The following is an 18,034-nucleotide window of genomic DNA, read 5'->3' as shown; positions in this document are numbered from 1 at the left end:
CACAAGCCCTAGATCTCAGGTCAGCAGGTTGTGCTTGTTAGCATCTTCCCTCGGCAGCCCGAGCCTGTTGCTGCTACTCTCTCTCATGCGTGACCAGCCAGGAGAAGGGAAAGAGCATTGATGACACATCGAAGATATTCTCGAGTAAGCGTGTATGCAGTAACATGCAACCACTGTCCACCAGGTATCCGCGAAAGGATTAATGCTCATTGTGATCCCAGCCCTGTGTGTAAGTTAAAAATACAGTCCACTTACATGAATATCTGCCTTGCACAGGGGCTATGGAGCATTTTTGATCAGCGAGCCGGTGTGTTGTATCCCCACCGGGAACACAAGGCATGTCAGGCTCCATCAGTTTAGCTAAATTATTAAGAGAGCTCAGTTTGGGGACCTTTGGGCTATAATGCAATTGGACATGTGAGCAGTACATTTTCCTAGTCTCTGGCATTTGAGGAGTATCACATTTCAGATGCTGCCTGCAGCCGACTCATTTATTAGATTGCTGGGGTTGCGGCTGGATGCTAGATCCCTCTATGTAGCACCATCACAGCACTTGTTTAATGAAGAAAATACAAAGACACCTGACTGATATCCTAGCCGAGGGGTGTGTGTGTGGTAACCTAGAGGAAAGGCTGTTAGAGGAAAGACTCTGAGGACCACACAACTGAAGGAAGAACTTGTTCCCCAAATTTGCTAGCCTAGCAAGTTTTGATTTACTGAAGTGTGTGACTCAGAGGAAAATACACTAGTTTTGCTGTGGAGACACAAGCCTATTCTCATTCCTCCTGTGCATTAGAATGGCCTGGTTTATGAAGGGTGCTGAGCTGCCACTGAAGCCAGTGAGCGCTGTGGTGACTGTGGTTCTGAAACCCAAACTTAAAATAACGCATATTGCAAATTTTCCTAGATTCCTCATAGTTCCTGCAACTTTTACCTGAATTTACTGTACATTGAAACAGGATTCATTTTTGGTTGTTCCATTAAAGACTACTGCATTGTGGATGTAGAGTGGGGTCTCCAAATGTGCCCAGTGCTGGCCTTAATCGGATGCTGTCGAAGTCTGAGAGTTTTACCATGGGCTTTAATGGGAGCAGTTAGGTCAATGCTGAGTGCTTTTGAACCTCTCATTCTTGATGTCTAATTATATCCTATGTAGGGAGCCTGTTTCACGGGGAAATGGAATGCATTGCATCTCTAACTGCTACAGTATCATCCTCATGGGGATGAAATCCATGTGCTCTCCTTTTATTTAATGTAGATGAATTTATGGTATGATGAGTAAATGATATGGTTTGCTATCTTAAATGGTAATGATCCATTTGTTTTTGGTCAGATTCCTATTCGTTTTGCTGGGTCCTAAGGGCAAAGCTAAGTCCTACCATGAGATTGGTCGATCCATTGCCACTTTGATGTCTGACGAGGTAGGCATTTTTACAAATGTCATGTCCAGTTGTTTTCTGTTTTGTCACTTACGTAGATGGCACCCTTTCTCCTCTTTTGCTGTATAATAACTTTTGGATTCCACATATGAGTACTGCGTGTGAGACTGCTGAGATGGCAAATTGGTTGATGGATCTGTGAGTGCTGAATTTATGTGAGTGCTGACTTTAGGAATTTAGAGATTAAAGTTTTGATCATCTTTAAATGCCTGTTCTTTACATAACTATTTAATCTGCCTCCACACTTCTGTAAGGGTATGTCTACACTTGCACCCTCTTCGAGAGAAGGATGCAAATGCAGACATTCGAAATTGCACGTGAAGCCGGGATTTAAATAGCCCGCCCTTCATTTGCATATTCACATTATGGAGCTATTTCGAAATAACAGATGCTGTTAAGACGAGGTTATTTCAAGTGAAAACCCTTCTCTCGAAATAACCCTTATTCCTCATACAATGAGGTTTACCAGTTATTTCAAGAGAAGGCTTTTCTCTCGAAATAACCGCATCTTAATAGCATCTGTTATTTCGAAATAGCGCCATAATGCAAAAATGTAAATGAAGCACTGGATATTTAAATCCTGGCTTCATTTGCAATTTCGAATGTCTGCATTTGCATGCAAGTGTAGACATACCCTAAATGTGCAGAACTAGAGTGTTTGTTTCTTGCATCTTTCCCTGTGATCAGTAAGTCTTTCAAATATGTTTGAGTAAACTTACAAACTCTCTTCCTTTATTCACATTCCAAGATCTCACCAATAGCTTAGCATTTCTCTTTCTTCTTGTTCTCCTTTGTTCTCTGACCGTTCACCCACTTTAAACTCTCTGCCTTTTATTCTATTCTATTCCATGCTCAAAACAGTCTCCTAATTCCCCAGGCGCCTTCTTTCTCCTTCAATGCCTCTTTAAAGTCCACTAGCTTTCAGGTACTTCCATATGCTAACCCTCCTCCCCCATCTAAATTTTCATTTGGAAAGGTTCAAAATATGTTTCTGAAAATCAGGCTGGGTGTTCTCTTTCTAACCACTGGCTACAACCTCTCTACTTCCCGTTGGCTCTACTTGGTGTGTCTCACTAAATTATTTCCCTGTGGTTGCAGGGGGACCTTTGGCACTGGTGCACCTCAGTCTCTTCTACTCTTTGTCTGTGGCCCACAGTAGTTTAGTCTCCTGTGGGCTGCATTATTCTGGTCTTATTTCGGTTGCTGGGTTTAGTGTGTGGATGGTGTGTGGGTGTCAGTGGCCTGCGATATACAGGAGGGCTGTTTAGGTGCTCTGGTGCTCTATCCTGGCCTTAAACCCTCTGAATCTCTCAGTAGAGGAAGCCAAGAGATATTTCATTAAAAATGCTGATTTAAATGTTGAAGTTGTTTGTGGTTAGTTCACAACAGACAATCCCCCCCCCTTTTTTATTGTTGTTCTGTTTCTTGACATTTTTAGTGACTTAACATTTTGGTGACATCACCAGACTCCACACAAAACATTCGTGAAATATCTGTTGAAACTTTTTGGTTACTGAATACTGGCTTTGTGGCAAATGAAATATTTTGCTAACGTTTTTGATAAAGATGTTATGAAAAACAAAGCATTTCAAGAAAATATGTTTTTCAGCAATCATTTTTGTTAAAAAAGCTGTTTTTGTTTTAAAATCTTTGTTCAAAATTTTTTGCTAGCTTTGCGCTGAGGTTCCTAAGGGATTGGCCCATGCAGTCTATAAGAGTCTTTTCTGAAAGATCTGTATTTGTGTTGTAAGTCCTGGCGGTAGGAAACGTAAAACTCTGGCTGCATGGAGACTGTTGCTTCTCCCGCAGGTGTTCCATGACATTGCCTATAAAGCCAAAGACAGGCAGGACCTGATCGCTGGAATTGATGAGTTCCTGGATGAAGTCATTGTGCTTCCACCTGGGGAGTGGGACCCAACCATCAGGATAGAGCCCCCCAAATCTCTCCCATCTTCTGATAAAAGGTAACAGTGGGAAGCAGTGGGACTCGTCCGTGACAGTCAGACACCCGGGTCTGCCTGTTAACTGGAGAAGATGAAGGGAGTGTGACAAGTCGAACCTGAACACGTATTATGTTAAAGCAAGCAATGCTTAAGTAGCGGGGTTCACTCCCGTGCTCCGTGATGGAAAAGTGGAGGGCACCAAGAGCTGAGTATCTTGAGGAAGACCTGGATAGGCACGTTGGTTGGGTCAGCAGCAGTTAGTCTCCTAGCTTGAGGAACAAAAGCAAGTGAATGCGGGTTGAAAGTGCAGTGTGCAAACAGTGCCGGGGGGCGGAGAAGGCAGAGGAGGAATGGGAAGGAAGCAGAGGATTCATTTTTCCAGTTCGCATGGAGATATCCACACGAGACAGTAGAAGAGCACGTGCCTGGAAGCAGTGTCCAAGTAGGTTGAGTTATGCTGCAATTTCAGTTCTTAACTAACATCCCTGTTAGCAGGCAGCACAGTGTTTGTAGCAGCGCTTTGGTGGGAGAACGGTGTGTTTGAATGCAGCAAGCCATTGGTAACTGTAGTTAACTCAATATTGAATTTTTTTTATGACTTCATGTGTTTAATGAGATAATCCCCTATCGGCAACATGCCAGTCTAGCTGCTTGTGTAGCAGGCACAGTCTGTGTCTTTTACTCAATGCACTGCCACTTCAGAAAGCACATATAAGGCTTGTGTGATGGAGCTGGGTATGGATTTTTGTCCTATCTTGTGTAACGCAATGAATCCTCAGTTTGGCTTGTCTTTCTGCATAGGAAAAACATGTATTCGGGTGGGGAGAATGTGCAGATGAACGGAGACACGCCTCATGATGCAGGCCACGGAGGTGGGGGCCATGGTGACTGTGAAGAACTACAAAGAACTGGCAGGTAAGTGAGGGATTTTCGGATCTATTCAGCTTGATGCTTTGCCCTTTGAGTCCCTTTAACGTTGCATCTTGTAATATTGCCCTCACCTGCTATACAAGTAGCCACCATTTTCAGAAGTGGCCTGTGATTTTGGAGTGCCCAACCTGAGACCTTTTAAAGAATCCCAAGCACCAATCCTCTGTATCTCAGATCCTTTTATGCGAATATACTGGAGGCTCAAACAATGAGAACCCCCAGATCACTAGGCGCATGTGAAATGCTTGGCCTATGGATGTGTGAAATTAAGCCAATCGTTATGAAGTGCATCCTAAATACAGACATTTTCCCACTCCCATTTGGGGAAATGTTTTAGCTCTTTGCAGGGTGTAACAAGTTTTATAAAATAAATAAATGTACAAACCCATGAATTGTCAATAAAAGAGAGATCCTTTTTCCTGACATCCCTGTTACAATGGAGAAGAGCCCAAAAGGAGCGAGAGTTTAATAGGACAGAAATATAGACTATAACGTTGCATGAGGCCTGATCCCTGCTCTGTTACTTTGGTTTCATGCCAGTGAACTCCATTGGTTTCACTGGAGTTATGCTGGTATTCGCCTAATGTAACAGAACATAAAATTAGGGCCTCATTGAGCAACTCTGTACTAGTGCCAAACTGGATAGAAAGCAAAGAATAGCATGCTTCAGTTTGAGACATTGGTTCCAAACCATGTCTATTTCTTAGTAACATGGTGCTTTGTAAAGTGCTTTGAAATACCAAGACCATTCCCAATTATAAAACTTTGCTGAGATAGAGTTAAGGCTATACGTTGGATATCAGTTCAATTAAAACATTCTTATAATGTTTTATAGTTATTTAAAAAAAATCTGAAAGCCTGAAATTGCACGTTAGCATTAATGTTCCCTCTTAGAAAGGCAAGAAATTTGTACAGAACCGGAACCGTGATCCTGTGTGCCTGTCTATACTAATTTGTCTTAATGTGCTGAGTCCAAATTGCCTGAGAATGGATAATACCAAATCTGTAACCATCAGTTGACTCCCAGATCTATTTCAGGGGAATATTTTGAAGCGTTTACATTTAGCAGTTATTTGGCTTAAGTACCCATTGATTATGCCTTGTGTAGAAATAACTGTAATGACCCGTATCCTTTTGGATAGTCCTTCATTTCTGATAATGTCTCTGATTAGTTGTTCAGCATGGTGAATGTTACAGTAAGACTTTTCTTCATGATTTTCTTCTCTTGCCTCATCTTATTTCCTCAGATTTTGTGGTGGTTTAGTCAAAGATGTAAAGAGGAAAATACCTTTCTTCGCCAGTGACTTCTATGACGCTTTAAATATTCAAGCTCTTTCAGCAATTCTCTTTATCTACCTGGGCACTGTGACCAATGCTATCACTTTTGGAGGTCTCCTTGGTGACGCTACAGACAACATGCAGGTTAGAAATAATTTGTCTCATGTAAACCTTGTAGGCCTATAGTTCCTTACTTCCTTCCACGGTAACAGAGGAGCAGATGGTTCGTGTATAAAGGTTGTTTACTTGGCACAAGATTTATCCTGAAGTTCTAACTAAAACTGACCTCACTTCTGGGCCTGTTGTTCTACTTCTGTTTTTTTAGTAATTGTAGATGCAGTTAGATTAAATTGTGTTTGAGCACACTAGGCAAGAGCAAGAGGAGAGGACATTTCTGTTTTAAAATTAGAGGAGCTCTTCAAATGTGCTGACGCCTTTTGTGTTCCTCAGTGCATTATTTAATTTGAATTAGGTGTATTAATACTGATTAACACTTCCCATGTCATCTGAGCATAACGGGGCATGTTCTGCCTGGCGTTTAACATTGTTGGGTCTTCTGTCTATCTTGAAAAACCATTGCTGTGTGGTTGTCCAGCAGAAACAGAAGGGCTAAGGACGTAGACTGAGGAATTGTTTAAAATGTGTTTTGAGAAAAACCCTGCAAACAAAATGCAAGCTGTTTAGAATGATTAATTCTATAAGAAATGGGCCAAATGCTGACACTGTTAATGCATACTCAGGCAGTTTTCCATTGAAGTCAGTAGGAGTTTTGCATGAGTAAGGATGAAAGCGAGAGCTTCAAAACGTGGCTTGATAATATAAGGAGCCCGAAGAAAAAGCTTATGCAAGATCTAAGTTTGCTTAAATTTCAACTGTCCTTCGGCCTTTTTTAAAATGGAAAAACCACAAATATTTATTTTATGTATCTAGAGTCTGTTGCAATCAAATAACGCCCATAGATCAGCTTTGATTGGTCTGACAATTAAATTTACAATAACAGTAATGACTTGATTGATTTATTTAGATTTATTTAAAAACAAATACCAGGGGCACCAACTCAAGATTCTAGACTCCTCTGCCATAAATTACAGACCAAAGCAAAATGCAGCAGGCTGTAGAACATCAAACTCCCTTTCCTCATACACAGGGCTCGACAAACCACGGCGAGATCTACTCGCCAGCCCCGCACCGCGCATGAACGGGGTGAACGGAGCGAATGGCTGAAATCTGCTCTTCACGGGCGAGTAGAAACAGCGATTTGTCGAGCCCTGCTCATACACATTCGATTAATCTCAAAAGCCCATCTCCACAGCAAGCCCATAGAGTAAACATATAACACAAAATAGATATAGAAGATGAGAACGACCAAGGAACACCCATGATCATCTATGTTATGAGAATTGCTCACTGGATCAGAACGGAATCGCTCTCTTTTACTCTAGAAGAAGGTGAAATTTCCTGTAAAATGGATGCTAATTGACCAGAAAGTTTAAAGCACCGGAGAAGAATATCAGCAAAGCCATTTAACACAGGCAAAAAACCTTTGAGGTTTAATACTTAACTTTTTACCCAGAGACCAAAAACTACTAATGCTACAGAATTCAGAAATCCGTAGTGATGGAAAATGCCAACGACCCTTTCATATAAAACCCCCTCTTTTACCTATTTAAGCCATTTTGCATGTTCATTACAGATAGATTTCCAAAGAATTCATACAGTTACCATTTCTTTAGCAAATAAAAAAAATAGTGTTTGGAGTAAACAAAGTAATGGCCCTCATACCTGTCCATCCTTGAGGGCTGCTCCTGATGTAAGGTTATGATACTGTGGGTTGGTTTTACTGTGCTTTCACAGTCAATTTTGGTAAGTGGGTAGCAACTTCTCAGTGTTGGGTCTAAATCCCTGCCATTCTGCTCCGAGGTTTCCATCAACAGAACGACATCTCCAAAACCTCCATAGAAGACCCATACATAGGAACTGCTGTGGAGGTGAATTGAATTGGCTATCCTGGCCACTGGCCATTTCCCCATCCCACACTTTATCTACTTTTGGGCCTACTCTGTCCCCAGGCCGAAATGTGGCTGTTTTTTGCAGTCTCTGACTTTTCCCTGGGAGACTTTCTGCTGCCTGGGGCCCAGGCTGCGAGACGTTGAAACAGAGCTGTGATAACATGTGGGAAATTTCTAAGACGAAAAGTTGACCATCTTTATTCTCAAGAAGGAAACCCCTGTTATCGTTCATGATATTGAGGCTGCCAGGTGCAGAGAATGATGAATAAACACATTTTGTTTAACATCTCACAGGCAAATGTTATTCTTTCAAGAATCCTGTGAACTTTCTTATTTGAGCATGCAGCTTTTCTCCGATTTAATCTGGCATTTGATAAAAGTGACAAGCTTGTTTCTCACAAATGTCTCTGAAGCCCTGATTGGATTTGAGGGGGCAGGGCAAGGAAGGACAGAGTGGCAAGAAAAGAGAGACTTTGGTGGACTGGTCTGTTGCTTGCTTTGTGTTCTACCTAATCCTGCTGTGACACAGAAAATGCCCATTAGAAAGAATGCAGTTTTCCATGCAAATGATGAACTCCTAGTTTTGAAAAAGGAACCCACTAGAATCTGGCAAACAGAAATGAAATGGATCGTCTTACGATAAAATTTCAGGAGAAGCAGAGAGAAACCAAGACTGAGTCCCATGAATGGTAGTTTCCTTCTTTTGTTTACCTTCCTCCTCCCCCGCCCCCAAATACCTTTCTCGACCTTTGCATCTTCCAGAGCTAGGAGACTGCCATCCATGTGTGGTGTGGCCTTTTTTATGCTAGTGCTTTTTAAATATTTCTCTTACCACAGAATTTCTCCAAGTGGTAGCAATGGTGGTAGAACAAGTGCATTTAACCATCATTAGACCTGTTCGGTCAGGATTGGACAGCGCGGTGATATTAACCCCCAGTTGCCTCTCTACACTGATGCCGCCACCGGTGAAATCACACAAGCATTCATCGTTTGGTGCAGTGTTTGTAGTAAATTGCTAGTGTAGTAGACATAGAGTACACAGCCTACGATATCCGAATTGTAAATCACTTCTCCAAGTGTTTTCTTCCTTTAATAGATTCCCTGGGGCTACGTCTAGACTGCAGGCTTCTTTCGGAAGAAGCTTTTCTGCAAGAAATCTTCTGGAAAAACTTCTTTGGAAAGAGAGTGTCTACACAGCAAAAGCACAATGAAAAAGCGATGTGCTTTTTCGAAAGATAGCGTCCACATTGATTGGACACTGTCTCGCATTTCAGTTGTGATTACTGTGGACGGAGCGACCACCAGGGCACTTGTGCTTTTTCCTGGAGGCCTCTTCTTTCGAAAAAACACTCTTCTGCATCCACACATGCCTTTTTCCGAAAAAGCTTTTTCGGGAAAAGGCTTCTTCCTCATAGAATGAGATTTACTGCTGTTGGAAAAACCCCTCCGTTCTTTTGACTTTCTGTCGAAAGGATGCAATAGCAGTGTGGACATAAGTATTGTTTTTCCGGAAAAACAGCTGTTTTTCTGGAAAAAGTCTGCAGTGTAGACATACACTGAGTGAATACTGACAAAACTCAGAAAACCAAGATCTTTTCCGGGGATTTGTATGCAATTCTGAGATACTGGACGTAAAGCTAAGTTTAACACCTCTAAGTGATGTCATCGCTGTCTGGATTTTCCAGAAAACTGAATGGAAAAAGTCTGCAATCTTACTTAATTCCAGCAGAATTTTTTCTTGCTATCTGCATGGAGTTAGAGAAGAGAAATAGAAGCAAGCTGAACACCTATAAAAACAAGTTTCCTTGGAGCATTCTGTTAGAGACTATGTCCCTAAAGCTGGGTAGTTCCTCTTCTCCCTCCTTTAAAAACATCTCTGTTGTCCTCTTCCCCCCTCCCCCCCTACCCCTCCCAGCAAGGACTCTGCTAATGCATGGCAGAGCATATTGCTCCATGCAGGTGATGGGGGTCAAAGTTTACTCCGCAACCCAACCTCTTATCTCTTCCAAAACTAGGTTCCTTCTCTGGGCTGTCTGTGGTTCGCAGAGTCCCTTGAGCAGTGCCACACAGCCCAAGGAATGGCCTGAAATCTCTGTATACTTGGAGATTAGTTCTGTCTATAGGAGCTGCTGGGACGCTCACCAAAGCAGAAAAGGACAACGAAAGCCGTGGCTGGTTTTGGCTCAGGGAAGCAAAAAGGGAGCAGATGATTTCTGCTTTGATTTATGCCTGACCCTTACCACAGACTTCCTGAGTTGTAGAAGCACATAGTATGGGAAAATGGCCTGAGATCACGCTTTCCAAATTTCTGTTACTGCTTAGGAAGTAGCCCTCTTTCGCAGTACTCTGACCTTCTCAGCTGTTCCACATCTGATGTGATCATTCCCCAGTCAATCTTTCAGCAACTCCCAGATTTTAAGGCACTCCGGGCTTTCCCAGACCAGTGCCTTTCATACTGCAGAGCCAAAGCACCAACATAGCAATGGATGTGGTCTGTACCATGCACACCAGCATGGGTTGGTAATGCCTTTAGGAGTTTTCACCGTTTAATTTTATTTCACGGATTTGGCACAAAGCACAGGAAACGCATTGCTGAGATCATTCCACACAAAAAATTGTTACTCTTCATAAGCTGAAGGTGCCCCAATCTGCCTGGGCATCATGAATTGGCAAATCAACTAGAGAGTCTCGGCAGACATCCCGAAGCAGTCTACCGCCACCTGCTCACGCTTGCTATAACCTGCAGACCGGGCCGTTATTTGAAGAGTGGCGCATCCACTGATCAAATTGTTGGATTCCACATCATGAAGTGGAGTAATCTCTGCTCAGAGCTTCAGCCCTGAAATCAATGGCAATTGACTTGTTTGGGTGAAAGGTCCAGGGCAACACATGAATGTTTTGAACTCTCCACCTAGGACTTGTGAAGTTTCTGAAGTGTCTACATGTACATTTACTTCTCAAAAAGTGCACCTATGATTGAGCAGATGTCAACGAGGCCCTGGGCCACTGGGGGTAAAGATTTGGAAATTTTATTTTCAGTAAGAAACCTTTGAGCGTGAGCACTAACTTTCTATTAACAAAACCAAATATGTTGTTGGTCAAACTGCTTTGGGAATTGATTCTTGAGCAGAGAGAGGTTCCATCTATTTGGACAACCTGAAAAGAGGAGGAAAGAAACCCATTTGTCAAATTTTAGTTCTTTTTTTCCCAACTATATTTTCCTATGACAGGCATCAGGACTTGGTCTGACTTTCAGCTAGGACATCAACTGTGATAGCTTTGACGCCAGTGGAGCTATGCCGATTTACTCCTGCTGAGGCTTTGTGTCAAACAGTGATAATCACGCATATTGTTACAATTTATGGCTTTTTTGTTTCTTGTGGATAGTTAAATAATACCACAGAACCTGATACTCAGAATTGGTGTTTATCATCGCAGCTTGTAGCATCTGACCCAGAGAAGTGGCCAGAAAGGAATAGCTGATATGTCCAGTCTGTCTGTCTTTGGCACCTTGCATCAAGGATTTTTGTTTCTAAGATAACACACTATTCTTAATTACAGACATGTGAAGGAATGTTGAGGGAAAGACATTCCAGATGCTTTGGAATCCATGCTCTGGGCTGTGATGCTCTTGTGGTGATTCATGTTGAATGCGAGAAGAGTCAGCTGCACAAATGCCTTTCCTTCTATTGGGAGGAATTGTATCATTCTCACAAGCTCCTGAAAGACAATGGACAAATGTTCAAATTCCCGGGTCACCTTGTCATGTCCATCTGCCTTGCAAGAAGTCTTCATTACAAGCTTTTCCATGGAATTGCTCGCAGCCGTAATAACTTGCAGGATTGGGCAGTAATGAAGCTGGAGAGTGCAGCCACTAATGCCTGCCATGAGTATTTAAAGATGAAAAAGACCAAGAAGGGCAGGATTGTTTCCTACAATACATATTCCATATCCAGTCTTGGTCTGCATGTCAGAAACAATGGAACGTGCATGGCATCCTTTTAGAATTCTGTCCTGCAGTCTGTGTCTCACTCCCAGGATGGTTTTCTTGTTCAGTCTAAATTTCCTGTATCTTTAAATCATAGGGTACGTCTAGACTACATGGCTCCGTCGATGGAGCCATGTAGATTTGTTTGTTCGGCAGAGGGAAATGAAGCCGCAATTTAAATAATCGCGGCTTCATTTAAATTTAAATGGCTCCTGCGCTGAGCCGACAAACCGCTGATCAGCTGTTTATCGGCTCAGCGCGCTAGTCTGGACGCTCCCATGCCGACCTGAAAGCCCTTTATTGACCTCCCCGGTAAACCTCATCCTACGAGGCATAACAGGGAGGTCGATAAAGGGCTTTCAGGTCGGCGCGGGAGCGTCCAGACTAACACGTTGAGCCGACAAACAGCTGATCAGCTGTTTGTCGGCTCAGCGCGGCAGCCATTTAAATTTAAATGAAGCTGCGATTATTTAAATTGCAGCTTCATTTCCCTTTGCCGATCAGCCTAATCTACATGGCTCCATCAATGGAGCCATGTAGATTAGACACACCCATATTGTTGCATCTTTAAACATCTCTCCTCTTGGTGCTCACATATTCCAAATAAGGCTGTGTTTGGCAACTAAAGCATGATAACAATCAGAAGAGAGAGAGATGCAATCCCTTATACAAATCTCGATTAAAAATTTTTTTTTTTTTGGAGATGGTGATTTTTTTGTATTACATAGGAAAACCGTGGTTTAATAGTCTATGGGAATATTTATGGAAAGAAAAATGACTTCAAGTATCACCTTATGATTCCACAGTAGGACCTGTTCAAAACTGGGGGTAGGGAGGGGAGATTGTGCACACTCCCAACTCTTCTGAAGATCAGCTCCCTGCGAGCAACAGTTGCCTATTAATTTTGCTCATTATTCTTGCACAGCCAGCTCCATTTTATGACTTTGATCCTGCAGCCTGAGATGCATGGAACAAGGGTCAGGCTACAAGCTGCTCTTTATAAGACCAGTGACTTTCGTCATGCATCCTGATGATATTTTGGCATCTGCCTTAATAACAAATTGTGAACTATGGTTCTGATTCAGCCAAGCACTTAAGCACATGCCTAAGTCCCTCTCTTAAGTCCACCTCTGTTCAGCGAGATAAAATGTGCATAAGTGTGTTGCATTGTGGCCTAAGTTCTGATTGCAGAATGTTTCTGATGAACCATCGCTTGGCTTATGCTGCTTTGGATAGTTCTACAATATTTTAAAAATTATAAACTGAATGCATTTTATCGGTGGATTCATTCTGAAGGAATAAAAGAGGAGTCCACTGAGGCAGTTCTCAGAGTATAACCACACTGAAAAGGGGAACTATGAACGAGACATACAAACTAGGCCCTGATCCTGCAATTGGATCCACTAATGTGAACAGTCCAATTGCAGGAGCTAAACCATGCCTATGGGGAGGAGTGACGGGGCAGCGATCACGATCGCTACAGTTTAATAGAAGAGCTGAAGAACAGACCTGCATTATAACTCATGTATACACTACTAGCAGATGTACCCAGCGTTGTTTGGGTCCTTGATTAAGTGATTTTGGGGTTTTTGGGAAAATAAAAGGAAAATGTGCGTGCTCTATTTAAATGATTTTGTTTTTCAAAAATGCAGTGTTATTTTTATGAAGTTAATTTTTATTTTGGATTTCGTAAAGAGATCATTAACATTTTCTGATTAATTTTTTTAAATTTTTTTAAAAAATGGGAATTCCATCAACTGTATTTTTTTCATATCTATAAACTCTTCTTCTTCACTGTGTTTTAACAAAAAAGGGCTGTTTATAAATTTGGCTTCCAATAGTATTTTCTTCTACAGGTTGAATCCTCGGGTCTGGCACTTTTTGGTCCAGCAATATGCGTGGGCTGGCATGATTTTCGTGTGCCAGATGTCCAGTTATCATGGGGGGTGTGGCCAAGTTCCCCGCAGTTCCATAAAGTTTGTTTACAATCACCAGTCCAGGCTCTCAGTGTTCTGTGCTCTTATTTAGCTCCAATTTACCCTTTAATGTCTTCTAAGAGCCCAGTAAGCAGTGGTAGTATTGGCATTGCTGCTAGACAATATTGACCTCCTGGTTAGGTCCTCGGGGTGCTGGACTAGAGAGGTTCAACCTGTAGTTTTCAAACCATAAGCATTGATTTAGCTGTGCCAAAACAGAGCACGACTCCACATTTCTCCATTTTATCTCTTTTTTGGTAAGGTTTGAGAAGCAATCCTATTGCAGGTTCATCCTGTTTTTGTGGGGGAGGGGTGTGGCTTGGTTCATTCACTCAGTTATGTTAGTTTCAAGGATTGTGTTTGATTTGCTGATTGTGTCTCTTTTCTGTTTGGTTTTATGAGAAGCTGTCCCATTGCAGGCACATCCTGTCTTCCTAGCACAACCAAACCCTTATGTTGCTTTAAGTCATGATAAAAGAAAGCTGCATACCAAATTTGGTGGTCCTAGCTCTTACTATTTGGGAGGAGTTTTTGAACAGACAGACAAACTCTAAAATATATAGTAGATTTATTAAGAATTTTCCAGGCATAAGAATATTTCCAAGTTTATCTTTTTTCAGTTTAAAGAGTAATATATCACAATGCAGTGAAAATAGCTCTTTTTTGACAGGTCCTGGAAGCGTTTTTAAATTTTTGTGGTTTTTTTCAAAGTTTCCAGTGTGTATTTGTAATAAATCAAACATCTCCATTTTAAAATTGTAATCCACAACAATGGAAACTGTACTTCCTTTTAACAGAAGTACAGAAATAAAATTTTAAAATGGCCTTTAAAAGCTGCTGTTTGAGCGCTATAATCAGTCACAGCTTTCTGTGCTAAACCAATAAGAAAAAGACCTATGTCAATTTGAGTTGATTCCCAATGGAAGATATCGTCTGTAACTCGTTAGTGCTAGGGATGTAAGTGACCAATCGACTGTCCGATAAGCAAAAGCTTATTAGATAGTCGACTAGTCCCTTGGACCAGTCGCTTCCTCCCCCCCTTGCTGCCTCTATCAAGTGGGGAGCAGGAGCCGGTGCTGGGGGGAGAGGGCTTAAAAGCCGCTTCCCCCCAGCACCGTCTCCGCAGGGAGTAGGGAAGGCAGGCGGTAGCGGGGACCAGGCGTTAGCCAGGAATCAGCTAGTTCCTGGCTTTCATCCAGTCCCAGACGCTGCACCTCTGCTTTTCGAATGTATTAACAGCCTACTGGCTCTTAATACATTTAAAAGGCAGAGCCGCAGCGGGGTAAGTTCTTCCCGTTTATCAACTAATTGACTAGTCAATGGAAAATCTATTGACTAGTTGATTAATCAATTAAACTAAATTTAACATCCCAAGTTAGTGCTGGGAAGTTTTTGCCCAGATGTGTTAGTGCTGTTAGTGTTGTTCCTCCTGCCAGTGAGTCCCTCTCCATGGTAGTGATGGAATGAGCCAGTTAGCCTAAGACACAAGTGGTAGCCTTGAAACATGCACTCACTATCCTCTAAACCATCAAACAGAGGAGTTGAGTAGGATGAAAAGGGAAGGCAGGATGTAAATGAAGGCCTATGCCACTATGAGTATAGAACCGTCCGGTGCGATGTAGAGACGAGTCGTGATCTTGTGTTTAAGGCACTAAACTGGGACTCCGAAGACCCGGCTTCAATCTCGGTTCTCCCTCTGTGAAATGCGGATAGTAGTAATCCTTCCTTTCCTCCACTCTCTATCTGCCTGGTCTGCGTGGACTTGTGTGTACGCTCTCTAGGGCACTGTGAGGCCTGCAACATTGGCTGCGGCCCCGGGGCGCTGCCATAACATTAACCCGGGAAACCTTTTTGCAACCTGTCTTGGCTTCAGTTCAGTCCTGCCTAACGTGGCTCTGCTCCCAGCGTGGACAATGTGATTAAGAATAAATAAAAAGAGGCCTTGGTGATACAGAGAGCAGGAATACAACAGGCAGAGTGCCTAGACTGAGCTTTTTCTGAAAACATTCCCAAAGCTGCTGTGATACTTCTCGAGCCAAGTGGTGCTGTAAGTGGCTGTTGGTGCTCTTACTGCCCTGTCATCTTGAGCAAGGCTGATGTGGGTGAAATGTGAAAGAATGGTTGAAAAAAAGTTTACATCTGGACTCCATTAATGCACCTACCATGGATGAGTGGGACATTTTCAGTGTTGATGGGGTCACAGTTATACCTTCCTACCCCAAATCAAATGTTGTGTAAACCCCTTTCCACATGCATCATTAGCACTGGGTGTAAAATGCTTATATGCACAAGTGTATGTATTTGTGGGGTTGACCTAATTCTGTTCGTGTCTGAGTGGTTTTTGCAAATTCCATTATCTACTACCGTTTTGGTAAAATAATAGATTCCAGTGCCAGTAATGTCATTGCATTTGTAAAGAAAACCAAACCTGCCACCAATGTTGTATTTGTGTTTTACTTCATAAAACTAGATATTGTTCAGCAGTAACTTTCATGAAAATCCAAGGAAAGGTCTAAAGCATATTTGTTTATCATTCTTCAGTTAAGCTGTTTGAATTCATACATACAAAGGAAATGATAGAGACCATAAAATGTGGAATTTATTACTTTCTGGTGACATCTGATGATCTTGGAACTTAACGTTTCAATGCTGGCTGAATACGTGTTGTTTGGTTTGAGTCTCACTTGTTAAAACAGCTGTTATGAAGAGAGGAATCTGCTTTTCTTAAACACATTTATTTATTTTAAAAATATTTTGCTCCTCCACAGTGAGGGCTAACCTTTGTTGAGTAACCTCATTGCTGTAACCGAGACAGGTTTTTTGGGTTTTTTTTTGGGGGGTCCTCCACCCATGTTCTATCATGCTTAGAATTATTTTTATTGTGAGGCCTCTTGCAAAAAGCTTTTATTTAATTGCTAATGCAAGGCATGGATTTATGCTAGAGACCGCAAAGGAGATCCTAATCTCATGTCCATCTACATACAGTATGCAGGTATCTATATAAACACACATGTCCTCGCATTCATGATCACAGAAGGGAGAGGGAAGAGGAGTGTCCATTGACATTAACATCTGTACTGTGTGTCTGTCCTAGGGCGTGTTGGAGAGCTTTCTGGGCACAGCAGTCACCGGAGCGATCTTTTGCCTTTTTGCGGGTCAGCCCCTCACAATTCTGAGCAGCACAGGACCGGTCCTTGTCTTTGAAAGACTTCTCTTTAATTTCAGCAAGTAAGTAAAGGGGGGAAAGGGTATTTCCAATGCCAATACCATGCTAGCTGGGGACAAGATATTTCAAGGGGAGGAATTCAGCATGTGAAACGTGTGGGGGTGGGGGAGCCGTAAAACAGTGGAATTTTCCAAGGTGTCCATAGAGTTCCACTGGGATTTGGGTGCCTAGATGGCTGTTGTTCCTTTGTTCATCTCCGCCAGCGTCAAATTTCAAGAGCTGTTTTGCTGAGCTGTAATGATCTAGACAAGATGGCTGTGCAGAGTGTTACTGACTACAATGGAACTGGACTGGTTGGTACAGTTGGCCTCTTTAATCCCTTTGGCACACAGGAAGATGAGCAGTTTTCTCCATATGATAAAGGCAGAATCCCACTCCAGGAGTTCAGTGGCAGAAAACCTACTGATTTCACTGGCAGCAGAATTTCCCATTAAAGTGCTGCTCATTTGAAACAGCGGCTGTTGACACACAAAAATAAAAGTATCCATGGCATGCAACGGTATTGTCACCAAATCTCCTCGATGGAATTCTGGTATATTAAATAGTTTTGTTTATCAACTGTGAATTCAAAAAGGGCTTTTTTTTTCTGTGAACTGTTGAGGTGTTACCCCAATATAAAAAATAAATGTCCACAATCAGATTGGTGGCCCTTTGTGTTAGGTGCTGGACCAACACAGAATTTTTATTTGCTATTCTAATAAAATAATAACCGTAGCGTGACATTTCCCTTCTAAGGTAATCAGGAGTAAGCTTACTCACCATTAATATTACCTCCTGCACTGTTGACATTTCTGGTGCTTCACAAACTAGGAGTGTGTTAAGTTAAACAGAACCAACCAAAATACGTCTCTGTCATCTCTCCATAAAGAGAGAACCCACAATATTAGGAATTGTTGAAGATTTGAAATATGGATGTAAAGGAGTAACTGGTTAGCATTGCCTTACCAGCGTGCTTACTGTGCTAACCAGGTAGCCAGCACGTGGGCCGGCCACAGCAGCCCCCCCGTAGGCAGTGTTATGCAATAGGCTAGTTAACTGGTTAAACAAATAGCTTAACTGGTTAGCATTTTAAATGGGATTTTACATCCCTAATCTGAAATTCAAAGCACAAAATCAAAACCACTCAGAGTGAAGAAAATAGTGGGTTCACTACCAAAGCAGATTGTAATATAGAACAGCTGTTTAACAGTAGCCACCCAAAAGATCATTAAACTGAAAGTGACTGTAAGATTGCAATAAGAAAGG

The 18,034-nt window shown here is 42.1% G+C and overlaps 1 protein-coding gene across 7 annotated transcripts in view; it reads left to right on the top strand.

The window, feature by feature from the left end:
• SLC4A4 (solute carrier family 4 member 4) overlaps nucleotides 1-18,034 on the top strand; it is a 242,172-nt gene that overhangs the window by 164,906 nt on the left and 59,232 nt on the right. For all 7 annotated transcript variants that reach the window (XM_075929409.1, XM_025178447.2, XM_075929408.1 and 4 more), the window contains exons 9-13: nucleotides 1,334-1,421; nucleotides 3,249-3,403; nucleotides 4,184-4,297; nucleotides 5,560-5,734; nucleotides 16,658-16,791. In XM_075929409.1, the coding sequence (XP_075785524.1) occupies nucleotides 1,334-1,421; nucleotides 3,249-3,403; nucleotides 4,184-4,297; nucleotides 5,560-5,734; nucleotides 16,658-16,791 (666 nt within the window). The remainder of the gene's footprint in view (nucleotides 1-1,333; nucleotides 1,422-3,248; nucleotides 3,404-4,183; nucleotides 4,298-5,559; nucleotides 5,735-16,657; nucleotides 16,792-18,034) is intronic.

The sequence above is a fragment of the Pelodiscus sinensis genome, chromosome 5 (genome assembly GCF_049634645.1).
Source record: "Pelodiscus sinensis isolate JC-2024 chromosome 5, ASM4963464v1, whole genome shotgun sequence".
NCBI lineage: Eukaryota > Metazoa > Chordata > Testudines > Trionychidae > Pelodiscus > Pelodiscus sinensis.
This window is presented reverse-complemented; position numbering and strand designations above follow the sequence as displayed.